General features: G+C 40.6%; 2 protein-coding genes and 1 non-coding gene across 3 annotated transcripts in view; all 3 read right to left on the bottom strand.

The window, feature by feature from the left end:
* Rpf2 (ribosome production factor 2 homolog) overlaps positions 1 to 1,704 on the bottom strand; it is a 32,429-nt gene extending 30,725 nt beyond the window's left edge. The window contains exon 1 of the mRNA XM_074076720.1: positions 1,551 to 1,704. Within this exon, the coding sequence (XP_073932821.1) occupies positions 1,551 to 1,573 (23 nt within the window). The 5' untranslated portion in view covers positions 1,574 to 1,704. The remainder of the gene's footprint in view (positions 1 to 1,550) is intronic.
* Positions 1,705 to 5,819: 4,115 nt separating this feature from the next.
* Positions 5,820 to 14,968, bottom strand: Gtf3c6 (general transcription factor IIIC subunit 6). The gene is made up of 6 exons (XM_020169037.2): positions 14,703 to 14,968; positions 14,431 to 14,511; positions 11,941 to 12,004; positions 11,797 to 11,841; positions 8,420 to 8,533; positions 5,820 to 7,085 (listed from the first exon to the last, which is right to left on the bottom strand). The coding sequence occupies exons 1-6, from the start codon at positions 14,772 to 14,774 to the stop codon at positions 6,790 to 6,792; spliced, it is 672 nt and encodes a 223-aa protein (XP_020024626.2). The 5' UTR covers positions 14,775 to 14,968; the 3' UTR covers positions 5,820 to 6,789.
* Positions 5,870 to 5,976, bottom strand: LOC141416148 (U6 spliceosomal RNA). Its single transcript, XR_012441007.1, has one exon. It is a non-coding gene; the product is annotated as a U6 spliceosomal RNA (small nuclear RNA).
* Positions 14,969 to 26,758: the final 11,790 nt, after the last annotated feature.

The following is a 26,758-nucleotide window of genomic DNA, read 5'->3' on the forward strand; positions in this document are numbered from 1 at the left end:
TTCCCCACAACCCTATGAGATAAGTACAATTACTATCTTCAGTTTACTGTGATGAGACAACTAATACTAGAAAAGTAATGTGCCCACAGTCACACAGATGTGTAGGCCATTGTTCAAAATGAGCTATATTTAAAAACTCCTGTAGACCAATCACCTGGCATAATACGAAAGTAAATCAAATTCACTACTTTGATTTTATGATGTTATTATATATTTCTGTTCAGAAAAAAGGCTTCACCTTTGCCTCCTGTATGGTGAACATAATGCTTTTCAAATAGTTCCCTACCATCTATTAATAGAATTCCTCCACTAAACAACCATGACCCTCCTCTTGGAGGTTTTTTTTGTGGTTTTTTTTGTTTTTTTTTTTTTTTTTTCCTGTACTGGGGGCATACACCTTGAGCCACTCCACCAGCCCTTTTTTTGTGATGGGTTTTTTCCAGATAGGATCTTGTGAACTATTTTCCCAGGCTGGCTTGGAACCACAATCCTCCTGATCTCTGGCCCCTGAGTAGCTAAGATTACAAGAGTGAGTCACCAGCACCAGGCTCCCTCTTCCAGTCTTATGGTCACTCAGAGAAGGAAAAGAAAAAACAGAATATACATCCACTTCGGTTTCCTATTTAGAATTTAAAAATTCTCCTCCAGATAAAACGTCAATAAAGCTTCTAGTCACATACTAGTTGATCAAGATATACATTACTTATTAAATCAAATCAGGAAATTAGTAGTTGTCTATAATAGTAGTAAGTGCTATGTGCTCCATCGTCCATGTGGTTTGTTACTTCTCACTAGCCAACAAGGAATGGAAATAGCAGCCCCCATGCTTTATCAGCGGTTTGTCTATTAGTAAACTAGTCTTATTCATCTTTGTAATCCCAACACTTCCGAAGTATGGGAAGTAAGCACAATCTCTGAACGACAAAAAAGAATCTGTCGTTTACATTGCACTTGTAAATCGAAAAAAAAAACCTACATCAAATAACAGCAGGAATATTTAGGAACTCTGTAAATACTTTTTGACCAAACTTAAGAGAGACATCACCCATGAGTAACTAGAAGTGTACAAAGTTGGAAGGAAAAGAAAACGCTAATGAATGTGTTCTACACGCTGTAGCAAAGGTCTTAAACATGCGTGTGCCAAATTCTCACAGCCCAATGACGAACGACTATTAAGATACCTATCTTACAGCGTAAACTCACATTCAGGGAGGAGGTTTAATGTCCAAAGTGGACGCGCCCGGATTGTCACCTAGATCTGTCAGATGCCGAAGCCCGCACTCAACCTTCCCTCTACCATCGCCCTCACACTTCAGAAGCCTTTTGTTTGTTAATGGCTGAGGTAAAAGCACCAATGCCTCAGATGCTGGGGCGACAGCTCGGCTCCTACTCCCTGCACGGGCTGGGGAACCGAGCGGCGCCTACCCAGGCACGACTAGCAAACCGCGTCGGAAAGGACGGCGGTCACCGGGGAAGCAGAGGCAGAGTCACTCTCGCCACTGCAGACCGTCTCCCCAACGTCCCCCGCTGGCGGAGACCAGCGTACTTACACAACTCGATCCAAAGCATCCATCTCCACCACAACCGGAGCCCGGAACACACACGTGCGCCGTGCGGTTGCGCGAGACGCACGCGCGCGCGCCGACTCCGGCGGAACCGGAAATGCGTCAGGCAACCTTCCTAAGACAGACGCGCCGCGTTTGCTGGCGGCCATTTTGAGTAGGAATCGCGTCCTGTTTCCTTGGTTACGGAATTTCGCCTTGGCTTTTTTCCGGAAAAAAAAGATGTAACACTTTAAGTAACATCGTCTATATAAGTGGAGTAAGGCATTCAGGAACCAAGTGTTCTTCAGGGAATCTCCCAGGCTGCTAGAAATGTTGAAAGCAAGGAAGATATTCATGTAGTTACAAAAAATACTAATGTCAAATGAGCACCACTGACTTAACTGTGAGATCGAAGGAGGCACAGTTGCCTAATACACAAAAGATATGTCGAAAATACTGCTGATTGTGATTTCCCCACAGACTCTTGTTTTTTCTTGGCATACTGGGATCTGAACTCAGGGCCTTGGCTTGCTTGCAAGCACTCCATCACTTGAACCATGCCTCCAACCCCTCCCCTCTCCCTTTTTATTTTTCTGATAAGGGCTTGTACATTGTGCAAGAGCTGGCCTCCAACCGCATCCTCCCCATCTCATGCCTTCAGGCATAGCTGGATTACAGTTGTGAGCCACCACGCTAGGTCTCCCCTCTCTCCATATTTTTTTTTCCAACTAACAATAATGGCGTTTGGATAAAACTCATTGGCTGTGATCCTACTATGGTGCAAAACTTGCAAAAAAAAAATTACTGCCATGTAATTCAAATATGAAATTCAGCCCTTTACTGTGTACAATTCAGTGGGTTTGGGTATATTTACAGATGTGCAACCATAACCACTATCTAATTGCAGAACACTTTATCATTTCAAAAATAGCTCCAAGTGGGGTGTGGTGGTATATATCTGTAATCCCAGCACTCAGGAGGCTGAGGCAGGAAGATTGAGAGTTCCAGGCCAGTTTAGGAAACATAGTGAGACCTGTCTCAAAAAACAAAGACGCTAGGCACTAGTGGCTTATGGCTGTAATCCTAGCCAACTGGGAGGCTGAAATTGGGAATATGGTGGTTCAAGGCCCATTCAGGCAAATAGTTCATGAGACCAATGAGATGTCCATCTCCAAGGTAACCAAAGCAAAATACACTGGAGGCATGGCTTAAGTGGTAGAGTGCCAACTTTCCAAGTACTTAGTTCCAATCGCAGTCCCAGCAAAAAAATAAAAATAAAAATATAAGGACTATGAGTAAAGGCCATGGATTTAATTCCCAACACTGGAAGGTAAAGAAAAAGGTCAGCAGGACTGCATTCAATTCCTTTTGGAAGATCTAAGGGAAAAATCTGTTACTTTCCTAGTGAACTTCTGCTTCCATTGTCGTATCTTTTTCTCTGATGCTCTGACACTCCTGATCCCTCCCATGACAAACTTTATGATTACATGGGCATCACTTGATTAATCCAAGATAGCTTGACATCTCCTGTTCCTTAATCATGTAACAAATTCCCTTTGGCCATGTAAAATAACATTCACAAGGCTGAAGGGCGGTTCAAATAGTAGAGCACCTGCCTGTAAGGTACTGCCAAATAAAGACCATGCCACATGTGGAAAAGAAAGATTTATTGGAACCAGACCGCAGGGCTGTCACTCTTTTTGGGTTCAGAGTGAAGTGACTTGGCTGAAATGAGTAGTGGGCTTTATAGGAGGGGCCAAGCCATGGGGCAGGGAGTCTCTGGTCTCTGATTATCTGTGATCACCAGATGGAACAGGTCGACATGCCTGGCTAGTTGAGTAACTGGAAGTTCCTAAGTTGTTTTGCAAGCTGAGAAACAATCAGGCAGGGAAACAAGCTTGGGAGAAACAAATGGTCATAAATCAGGGGGTCTGGTTTCAGTGCTAGCCTCTGGACCTTCTGCCCACCCCAAGAATGCCAGGTACCTAACACTGCCTAACAAGCATGAGGCCCTCAGTTTAAACCCCCCAGTACCACCAAAAAAAGAAAGAGAAACTAAAGTAAGTGATGATATTCTTCTGTTGTTTCTGATCTTAGGGGACAAACATCCAGTCTTTCATTGCTAAGTATGATGCTGAGTGTGGGATTTTCCTCATGCCTTTTATCAGGTTGAAAAAGTTACATTAACTGCAGATAAAGATTGTAGAATTTGTTCCTAGTGTTTTTTTTTTTTTTTTATGATGTGTATTGGATGTTGTCACATGCTCTTTCTGTACCTATTGACTTTGGGCATATCCCTAGGAGTGGTATTGCTGGATCATATGGCAGATCTATTTCTGGTTTTTTAAGAAGTTTCTATACTGTTTTCCATAGTGGTTGTACTAGCTTACATTCCCACCAGCAGTGTATGAGAGTCCATCCAACCCACACACACACACCCCACCACTACTCTCGCCAACATTTGTCACTGTTCTTGGTCATATCAATTCTAACAGGAGGGAGGTGGAATCTTAAGTGTGGTTTTGATTTGCATTTCTTTTATGTCCAGGGATGGTGAGCATTTTTTCATGTATTTTTAGCCATTTGGACTTCTTCCTTTGAAAAAGTTCTGTTTAGTTCAGTTGCCCATTTCTTTATTGCGTCATTGATTTTTGGGGAGTTTAGTTTTTTGAGTTCCCTGTGTATTCTATCAGTCGCTTGTCTGATGTACAGCTAGCAAAGATTTTCTCCCATTCTGTGGGTGGCCTCTTCAATTTAGAGACCATTTCTTTTATTGTGCTGAAGCTTTTTAATTTCATGCAGTCCCACTTGTCAATCCTCTCTTAGTTGCTGAGGTCCTGAGTTTTTCTATGTGGGAAAAAAATTTTTTTTTGTAGTACTGGGGTTTTAACTCAGGCCCTCATGCTTGCTAGCTAGGCAGGCAGTCTACCACTTGAGCCATTTGGCAGCCCTTTGTGATGGTTTTTTTCTTTTTTTTTTTTTTGGAATAGGGCCTCAGGAACTATTTGGGCTGACTTTGAACCGAGATCCTGATCTCTGCCTCCTGAGTAGCTAGGATTACAGATCTGGGCGACCAGCACCAGCTATGTGGGAAATTTTTTGATTACTAATTCAATCTCTTTTCTTAAGTCATAGTTGGTTGAATGACGCCCCTCTTCCCTCTCAAAGAAAAAGATATAGGTCACATCCACATCCTTAAAAACCTCTACCTTATTCACATTACAAGTCAGGGAGATTACTGGATTCCTCCCCCCCCACCACCAAACTGTGGCTTGGAAACTACCTCTAGGCAGTATGGTGGGGCAGTCATAGGGATTTCCCCATTTGTTCACCCAGACAGTTTAGGCATCAAAATTTTCTTTGACTGTGGCATTCAGAATAAAGGCCTCCTAAAATGACTATATCCTAATCCCTAGAACCTATGAATATGTTAGTTTACATAGTAAATAGGATTTAGTAGATGTTATTTGGTAGTACTGGATTTGCACTCAGGGCCTCACACTTGCTAGGCAGGCACTCTACCACTTGAGTCACTCACCAGCCCTGTTTTGTGTTGGGTGTTTGAGATAGGGTTTAGTGAACTATCTGCCTGGGCTAGCTCTGAACCACGATCCTCCTAATCTGTCTCCTGAGTAGGGAGGATTATGGGCGTGAGCCATCGGCACCCTGCTGGATTTTATAGATATTACTAAGGATCCTTAAATCAGATTATCCTGATTTTCCAGGTGGGCCCCAATACAATCATTAGAAAAGGGACCTTAAAAGAGGGAGGCAGAAGTGTACTGGAGAAGAAAATGTTAACAGATGCAGAAGTCAGAATGAGAGAGAGATTTGAAGATGTTCACTGCTTCCTTTTGAGTATGAAGGGACAACTAGCCAAGGAATGCAGACAGTCTCAACAATCTGGGAAAAACCAAGAAAAGGATTCTCTCTGATGTTTCAGATATCTTGTTATAGCAGTAGAAAACAGATCAAAACACTCCATAGAACTAATTTCTCTTGAAACCCTAAGTGTACCTTCTTTGCAATAAGGAATACGACACTTACAGAATCCCAAAACCCATGGGTTTTTTTCTCTTTTTATTGTTTTGAGACAGTGTCTCATTATGTAGCCCAGACTGGACTGTAACAGTACTTTTGGCAGTACTAGGGTTTTGAACTCAAGGCCTTCTAAGTACTCTTATCATTTGAGCTATGCCTGCAACCCTTTTGCTTTAGGTTATTTTTCAGATTGGATCTCGATTTTTGTGCTTCCTAAGTAGCTGGAATTACAGGTGTGGATCATACCCAGCTCCCAAAGCCCGTATTTTCTCTTTCTTTTTTTTTTAAATATGGAACATTTCACAAATTTCTGTATCATCCTGCGCAGGGGCCATGCTAATCTGCTCTGTATCATTCCAATTTTAGTATATATGCTGCCAAAAGCGAGCACAAGCCCATGTTTTCTAATGGGCATTTACAGTACTTGTTAGTCATCCTTGTACAGATACAGTTTACCAATAAGGGGTCTTTTTCTTGTTGGAGCTGGGGATTGAACACAGAGCTTCACACATGCTAGGTTAGCACCGTATCACTGAACTATACCCCCCAGCCAAGAAGTTTTTTTGTTTTTTTTTTTTGGGGGGGGGGCAGTACTAGGTTTAAACTCAGGGCTTCATGCTTGCTGGGCAGGCACTCTACCAGTTGAGCCACATCTCCAAACCCAAGGTTATTTTACCAAGGAGAAAGAGAAAGGGTTTTGTTAACTCTATTCATAGCAGTCCAAGGTAATGTAATTGTATCGGAACCCAATCTTCTATCTTCTTGTTCTGCCACTTATGGCTTCTACTTCTAAGGTAACTTTAAAATTCAAAAATTCTTCCAGCACTTGAGATGTACAGGCAGGAGGATTAAAAGTTTGAGACCAGCTGGCCACACAGCAAGACTGTCTCAAAAATAAAGAAGAAAGTGGGGCGGGGGGTGGGGGGGTATAGGAGAAGGAAGGGGAGGGACTTGGGACTTGGTCAAAAGGCAAAAAAAAGTACTCATCAGAAAAGGGAACCCAAAGTCATTTAAACCATATTTTAAAAATTTTAAATCATGTCTTATACTGAATGATTCTGGAATATCAAGTTGTGCTGTGACTGGAAGTTTGCACATAGCCAACAAAAACAGTAAAATAATGAACCTACTGAAAGCTACACAGCCAATTATTTTACAAAACAGTATTTTTAAAAGTTCATGACTACTCATTATGAGAAACATTTTATCTAGGAGTAATTTCTAAGGCAGCATCTTGAGTTTCTATAAAGACAGGACCTTCCATCTCAGAAGGGGTATCAACAAGAGGACCAGAATCCTCTGTTTCCAAGTGCAGTGGTTTCTCCTGCTCATAGATCAGGTTTGAGCTGACTTTCATTTGAGTCTCTTGCTCTTCCAACTCCAAAGGTTTATCAGGGCCCGGAACTACAACTTCATCTTCATTTTCATGAACAAAGCTACAAATCATATTTGGTCTATAGGAAAAGTCATTCTCCTTCATTTGTAGCCATTCTACTCCATCTAATTGGGGGACAAACCAAGAAAGAAACATGAAAAATAAATTTTAATTAAGCATATTTTTCTTTAAATATTCTATGAATATGGCAAAAAAAAAAAAAAAAAAACCCAACATAAGCCAACTGTAACTACTGATAAAATAATCATGCAATTTTCATCTTCTCTTGGAGACCCTAGAATGCCTATATGGTATGCATCATCAAAATCACTAGAAGTAATCAACTTCAATTACTGCTCCATGCCTTTTCCAGAATTAAATTCTCAACTCATTCTGAGAAATAATATGTGCTCTCATTGCCATCTCATGCCTTCAGAGAAATTTTGTCACTTTCCTACAATTTCTTCCTTATTTATCTGATTTTCATAATACAACAGATGATACCTTCCATTTTCTTTTCTTTGGAGGATAGAGTGGGCTGGCTGTTGGGGACTGAATCCAGAGCTTTGAGCATGCTCCACACAGGCTCTGTCACTCCTCCCCAGTGACAGTGTTACCTCCCCAGCCCCAGTGTGATTTACCTTCTGAGAAGGTAAGAGTCATACCTCCTGTCTATTAATATCCAGTCTTTGTGGATATTAAGTTTCTTCCCCCTCCCTTGGGACAGAGTCTGGCTTTGGTCCAGGCTGGCCTTGAATTCAAAATCCTCCTGCCTCAGGAAGCATGTACCACCACACCCAGATTCATATTTCAAAACTCCTCATTGTTGTTTCTGATGCAAAGCTGACAGATTTCTTTCCTTCTTTTTTTGGTGGTCCTGGGGTTTGAACTCAGGGCTTTGTATTGGCTAGGCAGGCACTCTGCCCTTGAGCCACACTTCCAGCCCCAGATAAAGGTTTCTTATATGCCCCCAGTATCTTAAGCTGAATTTTAAATCTAGGCTTAGTACTTCTCATGTAGCAACCTTATTTAGTCATTAGTTTTTGTTTTTGCTTTTTTTTTTTTTTTTTTTAAACAATGCTGGGGATTGAACCTTAGCTTCATTCATGCTAAGAAACACTATCACTGTTAACTTTTTTGGTTTTCTTGCCGTTCCCTCACAAAGAGGCTTATTACACTCTTAGAAAGTTTTTATTTATTTACTTACTTAGCATTGCTAGGAACAAACACAGGACCTGGAGCATGCTAAGCAAGTTGCGGTACTAGGGTTTGGACTCAGGGCTTCACACTTGCTAGTCAGGCTCTCTATCACTTAAGCAACACTACCAGCTGCTCAATTTTAATATACTAAACATATTATATAGTTATTAATAAAAAGCACACAGAATGTCCTGACAGCACTGTGTCATTGTCAAAGCTAACACTAGACACTCACTTTCAGGGAATTAGGTGTACTGACCTGTATTCTCTTCTCCTTCTTTCTTTTCTGTCAGAAGGGTTCTTGTCATGCTGAGTTTCTTCATTGTATGGCATTTGTATTTTAACAGTGCTTTATCACTGCCTTCTGCATCCACTAGAACATAAAATGAACTCAATTACTTCACTGCTTGATAATCGGCAAGGAAAATAATAATCTTAAACCTCAATAATTCCGGTTTAGGGACTCTAATTCATACCTCCTGCTCAAAGCACAAAGAAATGACAGGTAGTACCTACAATTCTACCTCTCAAAATGAAGGAATGAAGACAGACTTATTACTTGAAGCCAAAGGATGGAGTGGGGACATTTTCAATTATAAAAGAAAGCTGATAAAAAAAGAAGTGCTGCTATGCCAAGTACTGGTGGCTCATGCCTATAATCCAAGCTACTCAGGAGGCAGAGATCAGGAGGATCAAGGTTCAAAGAGAGCCCGGGAAAATAGTTCGTGAGACCCTATCTCGAAAAAAATCCATCACATACACACAAAAAAGCGGGGGTGGTGGGGGAGCACTGCTCTCCAACGCCAGCACTGTCTCTCACTCGTTGAGCTCCAGCCAGAGGAGAAGGGGGGTAAGTAAGGAGCTCTATGTACCATGGCCCATGGTAAAGAGTTCAGGAAACAACTGGCTACAAAAGCTGCTCACAAAAGTGTGCCCTCTACCAGGAGTGAAGAAACCTCTGAACTTCTGATTTGCAAACTCCTCTCCCAGGGTCTGGTGTGAAAAATTGCTCAGGACTTCAAAACAGATCTCCACTTCCAGAGCACAGCTACTGGTGCTTTGCAGGCCTTTTTGAAGACGCCCACCTGTGTGTTATCCATGCCAAATGTGTGACAATTATGCCAAAAGACAGCCAGCTAGCATGCCACATACATGGAAAACGTGCTTAAGAACCACCAAGGTGGGAAACACATCATTCTTTAAACAATTTTTTTTCTCTTCTTCTTATTGTCAGTAGTTCTAAATGTTAGATCTTTTTTCCCCATGGGGTCAAAAGGTACCCAAGTATATGACTGCAAATGGAAAACAGGGGACAGACATCAGGTATTGGCAATTTTTCCATTTTCATTTGTGTGGATTTTTAATATAAATGCAGGGATATAAAGCATTAATGTAGATCAAATGTTTCAGTGACCAAGTGTCAGCAGTTCAACTTTGTAACAATTATAAATAAACCTGTTAAATTTTTCTGGACAATGTCAGCATTTGGATTTTTTTAAAATAAGTTTCTTATTGATGACAAAAAAAAAAGGGCTGGCGGAGTGGTTCAAGGTATAGGCCCCGAGTTCAAACCCCAGTAGAGCAAAAAAAAAAAAAAAAAAAATGCTGCTACAAATTGTGGGCCCAGACAGGAGAGAAGATGTGGTTCTGAGCCAAATGTGAAGCACTGGAAACTCTCATACACTGCTTTGTGAGGGTAACCTGATGCTACACTTTATAGACAGTAACATTCTGATAGCTATTAATTTGAACCATACAAATTTTTTTTTCTTTTATTATTCATATGTGCATACAGGCTTGGGTCATTTCTCCCCCCTGTCCCCACCCCCTCCCTTACCACCCATTCCGCCCCCTCCCTCTCCCCCCCCCAACCATACAAATTGCTACACTTTTCTAACAGCTATTAATTTGAACCATACGAATTGTTGATATTCAGCCAAATTGGTAATTAAAGATAACACACACTCATCAATCTTTTTTTTGTTTTTTTTTCCCAGAACTGGGGTTTGAATTTATGGTCTCACAATTGCTAGGCAACACTCTACCAGTGAGCCACTCTGCCAGCTCTTTTTTAATGTTTTTTTTTTTTTTTTTTTTTTTTAAGAGATAGGGTCTCAAGAATTATTTGCCCAGGGCTGGCTTCAAACTGAGATCCTCCTGATCTCTATCTCCTGAGTAGCTAGGATTACAGGTGTGAGCCACCAGTGCCTGGCCTTATCAATCTATTTCTAAATGTAAACCTTGAAGACATTTTTACAAATAATCATAAGGAGACAAAAGAATACGTATAGCAGCATTTTTGTAGTGGGACAATGGGCCTAATTAAGGCTGTTAAACCAGAAGTGATGGTGCATACCTATAATCCCAGCACTCAAGAAGCTGAGGCAGAAGGATAGAGTCTGTTGCAAGCCTAGGGCTACATAATGAGACCCAGTCTCAAACAACTAAAAGAGAAAGGAACTAAAAAAAAAAAAAGAATTGTGGACTCTGGGCTAGGGGTGTATGTAAGTCAGTGATAGAGTGCTTGCCTAACATGCACAAAGCAGTGGTTTTATCCCTAACAACACACACACACACACACACAATGTGGACTCCGAATCTAGACCACCTAAGTTCAAAACCTGGCTCTTCATTTACTTCTTGTAAGACTTTGGAATGTTATTACCTCTCAGTGTCTCAGTTTCTTCAACTATGAAATGAACATAATAATGTCATCTATTCAAGCACTTGGGAGGAAGATCACACATTTGAGGCCAGCTTGGGCTATGTAGCAAGACACTACCAAAAACCAACCTGCCCCCCACCCCAAAAACAACGACAAAAACTAATTCAAAAGATAGAAGGGAGTATATTTGGAATGGGTTATATAGGGTTAATTATATCTGGAATATTTTTAAACTATAAAGTCAAGTTTGACAAAAATAGGTGGATCTGATACACCTACATAATAGGTACATGGATGTTTAATTTTTTTTTTTGGAGAAATTAAACCTTTATTTTTATTTATTTATTCATATGTGCATACATTGTTTGGGCCATTTCTCCCCCATCATCCACCCTCTCTCTCTCACTTACAGGCAGAAATCTGTTCTGCCCTTTTCTCTAATTTTATTGAAGAGTAGACATAAGCAGTAATAAGAAAGACATAAGCGTTTTTGCTAGTTGAGATAAGGACAGCTATACAGAGAGATTCCCAGCATTGCTTCCATGTACAAGTATATTACAAACCAAACTGACTCATCACTACCAGACCTCTCCACTACTTCCCATACTGACCTCTGTCACTTAAGGTTACTGTATTAGCTCCTCTGCAGTGGGGACATCACACGCTTTCAAGTTTTGGGTTTCCTACCTATCCCCATTCCTCCTGTATATGCTCTCCCCTTAGCGTGTGACCCAAGTCCAACATTGCTGCATTTGCCCTAGATAATTTTAATACTTATTATTTATAGCATGTTTAAAGCTGGGCATGGTGGTACACACCTGTAATCCCACCAATCCTCTCAAGAGGCAGAGGCAGGAGCTTAACAAGTTTGAGGCCAGCCTGAGCTACCTATGAGACCCTGTCTCAAAAGAAAAAAAATATGTTTGAAATAGCCATAGTAAAAAAGTTGGGCCAGTATTGCAATTACCTACCATGTTCAACATTTTCTTCAAATATAACACAGGTTCCAAGAGTATCTGCAGAAAATTTAAAGGTAAATTGTTGAAAACTGACAGAGCTATCTTCTCTGAAAGTCATATTTAAAAAGGAGTTTCATCTGCCTCACATTATCCTACCTTCATATTCCCCAGCAAAGACATAGCTGTCCACTTGAAGAATGGGCCTCTCAGTGTCAATTCCCTATAATAGAATAAAGGACCATAAAAATAAAAAAATCATTATAAAAAGCCTTCAAGAGGCCTATACAGGAGAAGGGGACAACAGAGAGGGGAATGAGAAATGGGTAGGGTAATATGATCAAGTACATTATATGCATGTGTTAAAATGTCACAATGAAATCTATTTGTTTTGTACAATTCATATAGATTTAAAAAAAAAAAAACTGGGCATAGTAGCTCAAACCTATAATCCTAGCTATTTCCAAGGCATAGATCAGAAGGACTGAGGTTCGAGGCCAGCGTGGGCAAAAAGTTCAAGAAAATCCTTCTCAACCAATGGCTGGCACAGTGGCACACACCTGGCATCCCAGTTAAGTGGGGAAGCACAAATAGGACAGAGGTCCAGGCTGGCCTGGGAAATAAAGATCTGGGGGCATGGCTCAAATGGTAGAGGGCTTGCTAGTCAAGCTTGCTAGTAGTATGAGGTCCTGAGTTCAATCCCTAGTACTTCAAACAAAACCATCCAAAAGCATACCAAAAAAAAAAAGCTTCAATATGTATACTTGTTACCAAGGAAACTGATCTTTACAACTGGGGAACCAAAAAAAACAAACAAAAAATACTGGGATGGGGAAACTCTAGAGCATCTTGTTCTAGCAAATATAAAGTAAGCTACCAGTGCTCTGATCCCAGCAGCTACCACTGGAAGATAATTTATGCCCAAGTAGCAAGGTCTGTTTTAGTCAACATCCCCTTCAAACCTAAAATAAGAACAAAGAGCAGCCTGGTGTTTTGGTACTTGTCTATAATCCCAGGAGGCTGAGGCAGAAGAATTTAGAGTTGGAGGCCAGCCTAGGCTACAAAGCAAGATCCAGGCCAGTCTGGGCTAAAAAGTGAGACGCTGTCTTAAAAAACAAAAACGAAAAACTCACAGGAAGTTTTCTGGTCAGTAGCTCAAAGGTTTTTTAGTAAAATTGTAAGGACCAGGGTTGTAGCTCAGAGTAAAGCACTTGCCTAGCATTGCTAAATAAATAAACAAAATCCACACTCATGACCAACTAGAATCCTAGATTACCCCAACAAATTGATAAAAAGCCTAATTCTTTTTTCTGTCAAAGGGCAGCCTAAATTTTCCTTAATCAGTGCAGTACCCTTCTTCACAGCCTAAACCCCTTCCCCTTCAATTAAAGGTTCTGCCTGAGAGTTCAAGCTCTTCACCTCAGGTTTATTTCTATTGCCTGTGAAACAGAAGTTCCCTCTCATCCAGTATCAGTTTTATCTTCCCACCTTTCTCCTACATAGCTTAACCTCTATGCACACCTGATTATCCTCTCTCCTTTGTTTTTCCCATCTCACTTTCTAAAATAAGGTATCACACTGTTCTGCAGGGCGCTAGTCACTGGTTTAACCAACTCCATTTTGTCCTTCTCTGGCTCTATTTTGGGCTCTTTAATTTTTTTCCTCTTAATTTTTTTCTTTCTTGGATTCCAAAAATGGCAGGACTGATCCATAAATATCTTTATGACAAGGAATCAAAACTACTCTCAAGCAACAGCAAGCCTTCCAGAACAGATCATCCCTCCCACCCCCCAAAACAAACAAAACAAAAACCCCTGAGGGCAGTTACCCATGGACTAAGGCTTGAGCAGCAGTAATCATCTCATGGGAATCAGACTGCTGCCTGTCAAATGATGAGCGTGATTATCAATTTCTCCAGAACCCCTTGCAGAACCGTAACTGAGAGACTGACTGATCAGACCCTAGCCTGACTTATGCAAACTCCAACCCTCCACTTCTTTTCCCTCTCCTGTAAAACCTCAAAATTTGCACTTGGGGGGGTCACTGAACCCCTTTATCTGTTCTTTCCAAATGGACTCGTTAATTAAATCGTGTGTGTGGGGGGGGGTGGAACTGGGGTTTGAACTCAGGGCTTCCTGCTTGCAAAGCAGGCACTCTCGCTTGAGTCACACCGCCAGTGCATTTTGCCCTGGCTATTTTGGAGATGGGGGGCGGGGTCTCTTTAACGATTTGTCGGGGCTGGCCCTGAACCTCGACCCTCGCGACTGCAGCCTCCCCGGTAGCCAGGATTACAGGCGCGAGCCACCAGTTCCCTCCCGGCGACATCTCCTTTCTCTGTCCCTCTCCACTACTAGCCTCTGGGTACCGGGAAGGGTGGCGGGTCCAGTCTTCTGGGATTCCTGGGGCCCGGCTTTTGCCCAAAAACTCGAGGCGCAGTCCCACAGCAAAGCGTCACCCCGGTGTCTCCGTCCCCGGCCAGGGTCAGGCACTGCACCTACTCCCACAGCTCGCCTGCACCGCTAGGACGAGCCGTGAGAGTCCGCTGCCTTGCGGGTGGCAGGAACGTCAGTCTTTGCAGACGGGACGTTTCACCATTCACGTTTTAACTTTAAGAAAACCGCGACAATCCCCCCAGTCTAGAAGACTCACCAGAATCTTGCATTTGTTTTCGCACTTTGAAAGAAAATCTGAGTCAATAATTCCCGAGAGTTCCACGAGAACGAACTGCTCCTGGTGGAGGACAGGGGTTATCACGGCGGCCCGCGGGGTCTGCCCCGCGCCGGCCCTGCTCCCTCCCACTGCGGCGCGGCAGCCAGGCCCGGGGCAGCCCCCGCCCACGCCCGGCCTCCACTCCCACGCCGCGGGGCCGCGCCCCCCGCCCCGGACGCCACTGCAGCCCCGGCTTCCGGACCGGCGCTCACCGCCTCCTCTGCCTCGTCGTCCTCGTCGTCCTCGTCCCAGTCCTCCCAACGCAGCTCCTCGGTTGCTGCCATGGCCCGCGCGTCCTCCGAGCCTCCGTCACTGACCACGCCCGCGCGGGGCCGCCATCTTGAGTACGGGCAGCAGCGCTCTGAGATTTGGCTCCTTCCCGCGCGAGCCGCCCCTGCCAGAACGCAAGATGGCGGCCTCCGGCTCGAGTGCCCGAGTCCACGTGGAGACCTCCCCTCCCCCCAACGTGTCTCCCCTTGTTCTGTTCCCTAAGGCAAGAGCGGAGGTCCTGCCGCCTGGAACCGCCGGGCCTGACCCAGCTGGGAAGAGGGGACTGGAGAGGCCGAGGGAGAAACCACGTGTGCCAGGAACTGGACAGCCAGGCCCCGTGTGCATTCCTGCGAGTACTTGTACGGCGGGAGCGCTGATCCTCAATTCAGGGTCTCTTGGAGCCAAGTCAAAGACACATTCAGTTCAACACGTAAAAAGCGCCATCCTAACAGCTTTAAGATACAGAAAGTGAGCTTGGGTTTTGGGCCTGCAAAAGCATAGGAGGTATCAAGTGCTGCAAGAAAGATTGTCAAGGGAACATTTTTATGAGAACCAGGCACAAGAATTTTTTAAGTATGTCATAGATTTTTCTGATTATACAATAAGTGGTCTTTAGACTTAAGACAGGATGATCTGGTGGTTAAGAAGACCCTTCATGGGCTGGAGGTGTGGCTCAAGTTATTAAACTGAATGTGAGAATAAACTAAAGTCAGGTCTTTTCTGTAAAAGAGGTTAATGTATAACATTATCATTGTACAGATGTCAGCTTACCCAAATTGTTGCCTGTGTGCCCTGTGACACGTCACTTAACCCTGTAAATTCGTGTTTTAAACAAAGGGCTATTCTTCGTAACTGAGCAAGTTCCTGTTATCACCAGGTGTCCTAGTTTCAAACACTGCTTCCTTAAAGCAACTATTGTTCAAGTAAATCTTTGCTCTCTCTGCCACAGGTTGCTTGCCTGTCACACCCTCTTTTCAAATTAGCCAGCTGTAAAGATTGTGAACCTTAAACCCCGTCCATTTAGGGTGAGGGACAGACTGGTGTTAGAGATAAATCCTGAGCTGACTTCCTACCCAGTGTGCTTGCTAACTGGACTCTTTGACACACCCTTCAGTAGAAGTAAATTTTGCCTTGCCTGTTGACTTCTGAGTTGTGTTGTTTCTCTCATGATACCCCAATCTGGTAAAGATATTTCTAACATGAAGACCTGAGTTCAAATCCTAGTACTGACAAAAGAGAAAGACCTTTTATGTCTGATACCACTCACATTTTGCTGTGTTATTAACAGCAAGATCTTAGGCAAAATGACTATTGTGAAGATAAATGAAATAATACATATAAAATAGAATTAGCCCAGTATTTGGCACATGGTGAGCATTTAATCTATTATAAGTATTTTAGTATTACAGTAATTTTGGTATACTTAAAAAAACATGCTGGTATATATCCTTATAAACTTTTGTTCATATACAAGCATAATTTTTTTTTTTAATGAACAAAGAACAAACTCATTGTACAAATTTCAAACTAGGGCCTCAAGCATAGGCAAGCACTTCTGCCACTGAGCTACATTCCCAATCCTGCACAACTGTTTTTAACTTGTTTATTATTATACTTCATGAATGTTTTCTATGATTAATATAGATTGAATGTGGTTATAATTTTTGGTAACTGGATGATACTTGTGATTTTCATAATCCCTCATTTTTTTTCACATTTAGAGTGTTTTACAATTTGTAGATATTGTAAGCAACACTTTAGTAAACACCCTTGTATGTATATTTTTGCCTACTTGATCAATGAAGTGAATTAGATTTCATAGCTTAAAATTTCTTTTTTTTTAGTAAGAAAGCACACTAAACCTAGAAGTTGTACATTCAAATGAAACATTTGTGAGGAGGGATAAATTGCTATCCTTTCTGAACTTCAGCTTTCTAGGGTTTGTTGTTTGTGTTTTTTGTTTCGTTTTTGTTTTTTTAAGACAGGGTCTCACTATGTAGCTCAGGCTGACCTCAACTCACTTTGTAGTCCTGGGCTGGCCTTGAACCTGTGATCCTTCTGCTTCAGGGTCCCCAGTGTTGGAATTAAGGCATCTGCCTTTATGCCCAGCTACTAAGTTTCTCACAATAATCAGGAGAAGGAATAGTCTTCAGGTAGCTCAGCTTTCTAATTTTAAACATACCAGATGAGGGAAGGCAAATTGCCTAGCTATCTTATTGGAAGAGATAAGGTCATTAAGTATGGTATCTCCATTAATTACCCTACCATGTTAGTAAAATCCTTTGAAAAACCCAGACTTTATCATTTTGGTTTTAGGAGTCAAAGGGAATTGTTCACATCTTAGGTTAACACAACATGGGCACAAAGTGCTCACTGAAAGGAGATATGTTGACAGTGGCTAGTCCTGTGCCTGGAAGCTTTTGTGTGATTCTTGGGGTATTGCAAGAAAGGAAGCAGTTATGAGAAAAGAAAATGATAAACACCTGCATGTTGTACAAATCCTGTAATGGAGGAAAACTTTCAAAGTGTTCTAAGTAGTGAAGTTATATTGCTAAGAAGTTATGGGCAATAAAATGGGACAATTTACCAGTCAGATTAAAAAAGAGCCATGTAAGAGAAATCACATGGGTTTCTGCAGGCACAGTTGGAGCTAGTGGAAAAAGAACCAACAACAACCTGTGTGTGTCATTTGGAGAGGGAGGCAATAAATTTTAATCACAATAAGAAGAATCATGGGTGGTAAGGGAGGGGGTGGGGGCAGGGGGGAGAAATGACCCAAGCCTTGTATGCACATATGAATAATAAAACAGTAAAAAAAAAGAATCATGAAAAAATTCAGAAATATAATTTCTGAGAAATATAAGTGGGATGTTAGGCAGAATATTTAAAAGTCTGCCACTAGGAGGAGACAAATGAATTAAAAATTGTTTAACATGCTCTTCTTCCTTGATAGCATGTTATCTAAATTAAGAAAAGCCTGCGTGAAAAATATATTTAGCAGCAGAGCTCTAAGAGTAAAGCGCCTTTAGTATTAACATCTCCTTTTAGAAATGAACATTTTGCACTTACATAATAGTGGAGAATAGTTTGAGAATCGTCGGCTCTTTTTTATCCATATCTTTCTCAGTTTTGGATCTGAAAACTTAAGTGCTAAACCAGTAGTTCTCAAACTTGAGCTGCATCAGAATCACCTGAAGGGCTTCTCGGCATTACCAGTTTTCAAGTCCTATGCCCAGAGTTTTTGATTCAGCAGGTCTGGTATAGGACAGGACAGAAAGGGAAAATGTATTTTTCTTTATTGGGGGTTAAACTTGAAAGTGTCAGTTTCTAACAATTTTCCAGGTAATACTGATGCTGTTCCAAGTTTAGTTTCATGTGACCATCAAAGGGAAGTTTCTCCAGGGAAACCAGAAAGCATTTTAAATGGAAAGAAAGCTTTTTTGAAGTTAGTCAGGTATGAGAAGATGAGACCCTGGATAAGATAGTGACTGAGAAAAAGAAAAGGAGAGGTCAGTGACATTCCCATTGAAAAGTAACAAGACTTGGGTGATTACCTAAATGGAGAGGCCAATAGGAGAAGGAAGTTGAAAAAAAATCTCCAGTTAGGAGCCCAAGAGTCAGTTCAGAAGTATGGTATTGGCAACATGAGGTAGCTTGTCCTAGTTGCTCTTTCCAAACATAAGAAGGGTAATTAACCAGGCCAGTGTTTCTCAGGGGTGGTTCCCAGGTCATTGCAGTCAGCCTTACCTGGGATTGGATCAAAAATGCAAATTTTCAAGCCTTACCCAAGACTACTAAATAAGAAACCCAGAGAACTCAGCAAGTGATTCTGATTTACATTAAAGTTGAAAACTGAGCTAGGGCAGTCAGGTTTTGGTTTATTTTGTTTTGTTTTTCCTTTCAAGAATTTTGAACTGTGTTACATAGAGTCTGTTGATTGTGGGAGAGAAGCTGAAAGTTGGGTCTAGAGAAATTATGAGTAAGCTGGAATTATGAGTAAGTAGAAGCTATGACTAAATGAGGTAGTTGCTGGTAGTCACAGAGGGAGAAAGGATTGGTGACACACACCCTCATGGCTGGGAAGTACTGCATGCCTGTGGCAGCTGGGAGTGACATAACAGCCTGGTCTCTGTGCATGGGATTTGCCCACTTCCACTGTCATTCCCACCAGGTTGCTATTCTGAGGTTTCTGTGATGTTCTTATCTCCTTCATTCTCATATGTATCCTTAAAATAGACCTCACATTATTTGAGGTAGCCCAAGTAAATCTGGGTTCCTAAAACGTGAAAAGATGATACATAGTTCCAAAGTAGATTGAGCAAAAGTTTAAATTGATAAAAAAAAGTCACTTTTTAAAAAAAGTATAGGTTTTTAAATTCTTTTTTTAAATAAAATTTTCTACCTTAGTTTTAAGTTTTTATAATTCAGTAGTGTTAAATATACTAATGTTGTACAACAAATTTCCAGAACTTTTCATGCAAGAATGCTTTTTGCAAAGAATGACTTTTTTGTTTTATTTTTGAAGTGCTGGGGATCAAACCCAGGACCAGGTGCATGCTTAGCACATACTCTACCACTGAGCTACACCACAGCTCACAACAATGACTTTTAAATAATTGCTTTTTTTTTTTAACTTTTTTTATTGGCCTCCTCCTTCGGGCAGTCACCCTGAAAAAGTACTATTACTTTTCCAACTGGAATGTCTGGATCTCTCCTCTCATTTCCCTTAGTCATTGCCCTAAGCCAGGTCTTAATGTCTTACCCTTAATTTCAATGTCTTCTATGAATAATATCTTTATCTTTTCTTTTATGTTTCATACTGATTTAAAATAACAACAACCATGCAATTCTGATAGAGTTGTAAGCATAAAGATTCCATCAACTAGCCAGAGTGTTGGTGGCTCATGCCTGTAATCCTAGCTACTTGCGAGGCTGAAATCTGGAAGATCACAATTTGAGGCTAGCCCAGGCAAATAGGCCTTGAGACCCCCCCATCTCCAAAATAACATGAGCAAAATGGATGGGAGGTGTGGCTCAAGCAGTAGTGTGCCTGCCTAGCTAGAAATCTCTTAAGTATTGAGTTCAAACCCCAGTCCCACCAAAAAAGAAAAAAGAATACATCAACTGTTAGTGAGGCAGCAGCCTTGTTTGGTGTTGGCATGTCAGTTACTTTAACCAGGGGCTTTAATATTCATCTGGTGAGGAGGGGTTGAATTAGAAGGGAAATGTCTACCTTTCTTTCCTGACATTGCTTATGCCACTTTGTTTTGATGTTTTTTTTTTTTTGAGTCAGCATCCCGATATGTAGTCCAAGCTGACCTCAAACTTGAGATCCTCCTGCCTCAACCTTCTGATTACAGGCACCACTGTGCCCAGCTTGCTTTATCATCTTGATAGTATTATTCTTTATTCTATTTTTTAAATATTACTTATTTAAATAGCTTGGCCTTGTATTTTATTATCAATACATTTCAAGAAAGGAAGTAAAAGTTTTAAAAACAAACTTGCCCAGGCTGGGGATGTGTCTCAAGTGGCAGAGCACCTGCATGGGAAGCGCAAGGTCCTGAGTACACCAGTACTGGAAAAAATTAAAAATTGCCCAGGCTGAGGCATAGCTCAGTGGTGGAATACATGTGGTGAAGCCCTGTGTACAGTCCCCAGCACCAAGAACAAAAGGCAAAAGATAAAAAACAAAACTAAAATGTGCTTAGTGTTACAAATGTTTTCTTTCTTTAATCTATTCATTTAATTTAATTATGCTTTATTTATCTAATACAATTATTACTTATGGTAAATGCCCTATTTTCAGAGCTTTACAAATAGTTTATCTAATTTTCAAAACATGAAGTAGGTGCAGTAATTATCCCTGCTTTACAGAAAAGAAATCTGGGGCACAGAGAAGTTAGCTCTTTTGCACATGATCACACAGAAAGTAAGTGACAAAACAGAGATCTAACAAGGTAGTTTGAAACCAGAGTCCGTATTACGGACACTTTACCTCTCAACTCCCTAATTCTCTGAAAGATTCTAACAGCTCCTCACAGCCTATCAATAAAACATCACCTTCCTTAACATAGTGTTTAATATACATGCTTTAACTACTTTCTGAGTCTCATCTCTAATCATTTCTCTCCCCTTATAGTCTATGGCATCATCACTCCTCTTTCTCTCATATGTATGTAATTATTGATTGTAATGCATTTAATCAATTATTTACTTTCATTACCCTGAATAATGCTTCTGTGTTGAACTTAAAGTGTCTGAATTGCTCTTTATACTAGTCACTAGTTTTATATACTTCTGACTCTTGCATTTCTTGCTTGTTTCTGGCACATTATTCAGGTGAACCCTCTCACTTTTCTTTTTTTTTAAGATTATCATATTATTGCTGTACTGGGGGTACATTATGACATTTACAAAAGTTCTTACAATATGTCATAGTTAAATTCACCCCTCTATTATCCTTCTCTATCCCCCTCCTCCCATGTTTTAATTTTTAATGGCAGTTTGGCTTATATCAGAACCTACCATATCTTATCAAACCTCACACCCTTTCTTTCCACCCACGAACTAACCCTTTTCTTCAAACCTAGTTGATCTTGTGAAACTTTACATCCTGCCTTATTTTCTTTTTGCCACTGTCATTTGCTCCCCAGGTTAACCTTTTCTCCTCGCCCATTACTTTTCTTGCTTCAAGAAACTTGTCCTGGCTAGCCTACCGTAAACTAACATTCCTCCTTTAAACCCACAACTTTAAATCATGCTGTTTGCATTCTGCTTTATGTTTGTTAGCTCATGTGTTGTTGTTTTTTTTCCCTTGGCTTGATTTTTTTTTTATAGTGCACACAATATTTGGGTCATTTCTCCCCCCTTCTTGGCTTGATTTTAAATGCTTTAAGTTTTTTGGCTTCTTGGCTTCTTTACATGGTGCTGTGTGTTAAGGTTATTGAATTAAGGGCTGGATGGATGCATTAATTAAATAATGTGAAATGGTTTAACTCAGAGGAATTTGAGTAAAGTGCTTAACTAGAATTTAAAAGTCATTCTGAGTCCAAACAGCCTTGAGGATTATGTTGTGGAGGGTTCAGTGGAGAGTCCTACCTCTGTACTATGCACTCCTCCTTGTTATTGGTTGGAATTATGCATTTTGGCTCTTACTCATTCACTGCTTACCTTTCTTCTTCTTTTTATTTTATTATATCTTATTTTGTTTTGTTTTATGTTATTTTATTGCAATACTGGGGTTTGAACTCAGTGCCTTATGCATCTAAACACATGCTCTGTCATTGAGTCACACTTTCAGCTTGAATACAACACAAACAGTCCTTAAAATTAGTACAATTGTGAGTTTAAAGTGAGTACTTAATTTTCTTGAGTAGATGAGTAAATTACAAAGAAAAATTCTTTTCCGTTAGAAGGAAGAGCGCTCTTTCCCTAAGTCTGTATTTCTCAATGTGGTACTAGACCATCTCTAACAGAAACACCTGGGATGCTTGTTAAACACACAGACCAGGCAGGGTACTGGTGCTCATGCCCTTAATCCTAGCTACTCAGGAGACAGAGATCAAGAGGATTAAAGTTCGAAGGTAACCTGGGCAAAATGTTCACAAGACTGTATCTTGAAAATACTGAGTTCAAACCCCAGTACGGCTAAAAACAAAAACTCACAGACTAAGGCTCTTAAAAATATAGATTGTTGCTTAGTGATAGAGTGTGCTTAGCGTGTGTGAGGCCTTGGGTTTGATTCTCAGCATTGCCAAAAAATAGTAAAAATATAGGTTCTTCAGTCAACAATAGACCTCTTGAAATCAGAATGGGAAGGGGGTATATAGACCAGAAATCTGCACTTTTAACAAGTGCCTTCGGTGCTTTCTGAATTTTGAGTACTATTGCCCTAGATAGAAGGTAGGGCTAGTAAATAAGATTCATGAAGGTGGCTGTTCAGACCTGGACACTGGGGCTAGACTTCTTGGGTTCATAAAACTTCACTACTTACTACTCTAGGTGCACAGTTTACCCTCCATATACCTGAGTTTCCTCATGTACACAATGGGAAGAACGGCACAATTACCTCATAAGTTTATGGTGAGCATTAAATGGTCCCACATATTAAGGTGCTTGGCACGGAGCCTGACAGCGGAAACACTATTTATATGTTCACTATTGTCAGAATTTTAGGCGTCCAACTTTCCAACAAAATCATACATTTCTGTGTAAAGCCTGACTTATTGTAGAAAACCCAGCATACAGAGTTAGTCCCTTCTTCTTGTCTCCTTTTCTGTTTTAGAGAAATAGACACCTCAGACCAGGACATTGCCTTATTGCAGAGAAGCTGCACAAAGAAAGCTAATCTGATCACATGCTGATGAGCCAGAGACCGGTAGTCTTTTGTTCCTACAGCTTCCCCATAATTAAAAATCACATAAAAAGGGCAGGGATTCAGATGAGTCTAACATATTTTCTCACTTACCAGAAAGTGTTTGGGTAACTACAAAGAATAACAAAACACAAAGGCTATTGTAGCAACAACCCTTGGCCAAGGTATCTCCTGTCCCAGGTCTCTATGGAGATTGTATTAACTCCAAGAGCCTGTTCTTCCTTCTCTCTCCGAGAGGTTTGCTAGCGTAGAATAGTTGGAAAATAGTCCCAAGACCAAGCCAGAGAGTTTATAACTTCCTATCCCTTACCCTAACGCAGTGAGATGGGTTCTGCTAACTGACCACTCAAGAATGAGTCTGGGGGAGACTGTGTGCCTGGGAAGTTTAGGATAGTGTCTTTGCAATGGGCTGCCTATTGGCGTGAGAATGAGACTGGATATGATAATCAAAACTAGGCTTGCTTCTTACCATGTGACTGCTGGAATGATACTTAAAATTAGAATTTCTGGCCATACGCCAGTATCTCACACCTGTAATTCTAACTACTCAGAAATCAAGAGGACTGTGGTTCGGAACCAGGCAAATAGTTTTCGAGACCCTATCTCAAAACAGGCCCTGAGTTCAAACCCCAATACCACCACCACACACACACACACACACACACACACACACACACACACACATACACAAAAAGATTGGAATTTCTGGGCTAGCGGTGTGACTCAAGCAGTATAGCACTTGCTTTGCAAATGCAAAGCCCTGAGTTCAAACCACAGTCCCACCTTAAGAAAAAAAAAGATTAGACTTTCTATTTCCCCATTTGTAAAAAGGAACTTCAAATAGAATGTTAGTGTTAAAAGGAACTTCTAAAATAATTTAATATAACTCCTTTAGTTTTATAGAGGCTAGATGCTGAGAAGTTGAAGGACTTATTCAAGGTCAAAGAGCTTGTCAGTGGTTGATCCAGGAATAAAACTTGAAGAATTTAGTTCATTGTGCTATTATAAGGCATAAAATTGAATATTACTAAAAATTTTGCTTAAAGGCCAAACTTTAAATGCCATGTTATTTTCCTTTTAAGTAGTAATTATTTTTCTGACAATTTAGCTAGTGATTAAAAACACAAAGTATTATTTTCTAACATTTTATCTAATGAGACTATAATAGAAACTTTATTGTTAAACAAAGTATAGACAATTAGAAGTCAGGCACCAGTGGCTCTCAACTGTAATGCTAGCTACTTGGCTTGTTTTTTTTTTTCAGTTGGACTGGGGTTTGAACTCAGGTCTTCAAACTTGCAAAGCAGACACTCTATTGCTTAAGCCACACCTCCAGTCCATTTTGCTCTGGTTAGTTTGGAACCTCAGTCCTCCCTGACTCACCCTCCCAAGTAGCTAGGATTACAGGTGTGGGCCACCAGCGCCTGACTATTCTTAGCTATTTGGGAGACTGAGATGGGAAGATTAAGGTTCGAGGCCAGCCTGGCAAATAGTCCAAGAGACCCCCATCTTCAAAACAATCAGAGGAAAATAGATTGGAAGTGTGTCTCAAGCAGTAGATTATCTGCTTTACAAGCATGAAGCCCTGAATTCAAACCCTGTCCCACCAAAAAAAAAAAAAAGATATACAATTAGAAAGTGACGATGAATACATAATTTCATTATTTGATATCATAAATTTGATATTTTAATGAGTCTTAATGCTTTTTAAAAATGACTCCAAGGGGACGGGGGAAGGTGGGAGAAATGACCCAAACATTGTATGCACATATGAATAAAAGAAAAAAAAATGACTCCGTTATTTTATAGGAATTATATCTCAAAATGATTTTAACTTTCTATCACTCACCAAAGTGTGTGTGTGTGTGTGTGTATATATACATTTTTTTTTGTGGTACTAAGGTTTGAACTCAGGACTCACGCTTGCTCAGCAGACATTCTACCACTTGAGCCACTCTGCCAGCCCTTTTTTGTGTTGTATATTTTTGAGATAGGGTCTCATAAACTATTTGCCCCTGCTGACCTTGAGCCATGATCCTCCTGATCTCTACCTCCTGAGTAGATAGGATTATAGGTGTGAGCCACCAGCACCCATCTAAAACTTTTTGTTCAGTTTTTTTGTTTTGTTTTTTTTGGTGGTGGTGGTACTAGGGTTTGAACTCAGGGCCTTGCACTTGCTAGGCAGGCACTCTACCACTTGAGCCATACTCCCAGCTTAACTTTAATTTTTAACTGGAAAAAATATATTGTACTCAGTAACCAGTAATGTAATCTAAGTATCGGTCTTTTCAGCAACACCTACTCACACAGATAATAATCATTGCTGATAGCATCATTTTCAAATTGTATCATCTTCTGATTGAACAATGGTAGATAAAAATCTAGCTTTAAGAACAATTAAGATAGTCTTTTACCTCAATAGATATTTATTACAGAGCACACTGGTGCTCGAGTGGATGGAAAATGAAAACATGTTCATATTTTGCTCATTTGAGAGTTTGTTGAACTTAAGAAAGATATATTTTTCTTCCTATTTTCCCCCATACATGAAGCATTTTCTTTCAGAGTGGGAAGCAAACTAAAACTGTATTCACTTATAGATGAAGAATCAAAAGATTAATTTAAGGCTGGGTGTTCAAGCAGTAGAGCACCTATTTAGTGAGCACAAGGCCCTGAGTTCAAAACACAGTGCCACCAAAAAAAAAAAAAAGATCAATTTAGAAATCTAAAATGACCACTTCTGAACTTGCTAAGAATTCAGTTTTGTCTTCTGTGGTTTTATTACTATGTAACCTTTGTTAGAAGTTTCTCATTTTGTGGAAGCTGTGATGAAATCATAAATAGGTTTGAAGTGAAAGTTTCTCTTTCTTGCAATGATTGTCTGGTATATTGTCTTCCAGTGATGTTCACGTTCATTAACATCTATTCCATTCAATGGATGCTCCCAGTACCTATCACCTTAAATACTTTCTAGCCAGATCTCTGTGTGAATCCTGATTCCCCTGACATCAATAACCATAAGCTTTGTGAGATCCTATCAAGGGCTCAGTGTGCAACTAACACAGGTGTCCTTATGTTAAAACTGCAGGAGCTCTGAGGGGCAAAGGAGGGAAGAGGGTCACAGTAATTCTTGGCATTATCAAGCACACTAGATTTTCAGCATTATCCTCTGTGAACATAGCACCCTTGTGTAGGAAGTTAGTTTTCATCACTACATAGATCAGCATGGCATCATCAGAGAGCAAAATGGCCTGCTGCAAGCCAACCCTGTTTCTATGAGCAAGAGTTTTATAGCAACAATTTAATAGCAGCAATTAAACTCTTGCTCCTGTTTCTAAGCATAGACCTTTGGAACACACCTCATTCTCATATTTAAGAAGACAAATTTGTGAACACACCTAAACTTTAGCTATAACCTCATCATTCTGAGCTTTCCAATGTGAAACTGGCTTCCTACCAGATGAACAGAACATGACTTACTGTTTTAGTAATGTCTACTATTATGAGGTTACCATCATCTTTCTGGTGTCAAGGTAGCTCTGGTTAAGGTTCAAAGAAAAATATCTTACAATGTGATCATTAAGTAAGACACAATTTTTATTATGCTGATAGTCAAAAGAC

The sequence above is a fragment of the Castor canadensis genome, chromosome 1 (assembly GCF_047511655.1).
Source record: "Castor canadensis chromosome 1, mCasCan1.hap1v2, whole genome shotgun sequence".
Taxonomy (NCBI): domain Eukaryota; kingdom Metazoa; phylum Chordata; class Mammalia; order Rodentia; family Castoridae; genus Castor; species Castor canadensis.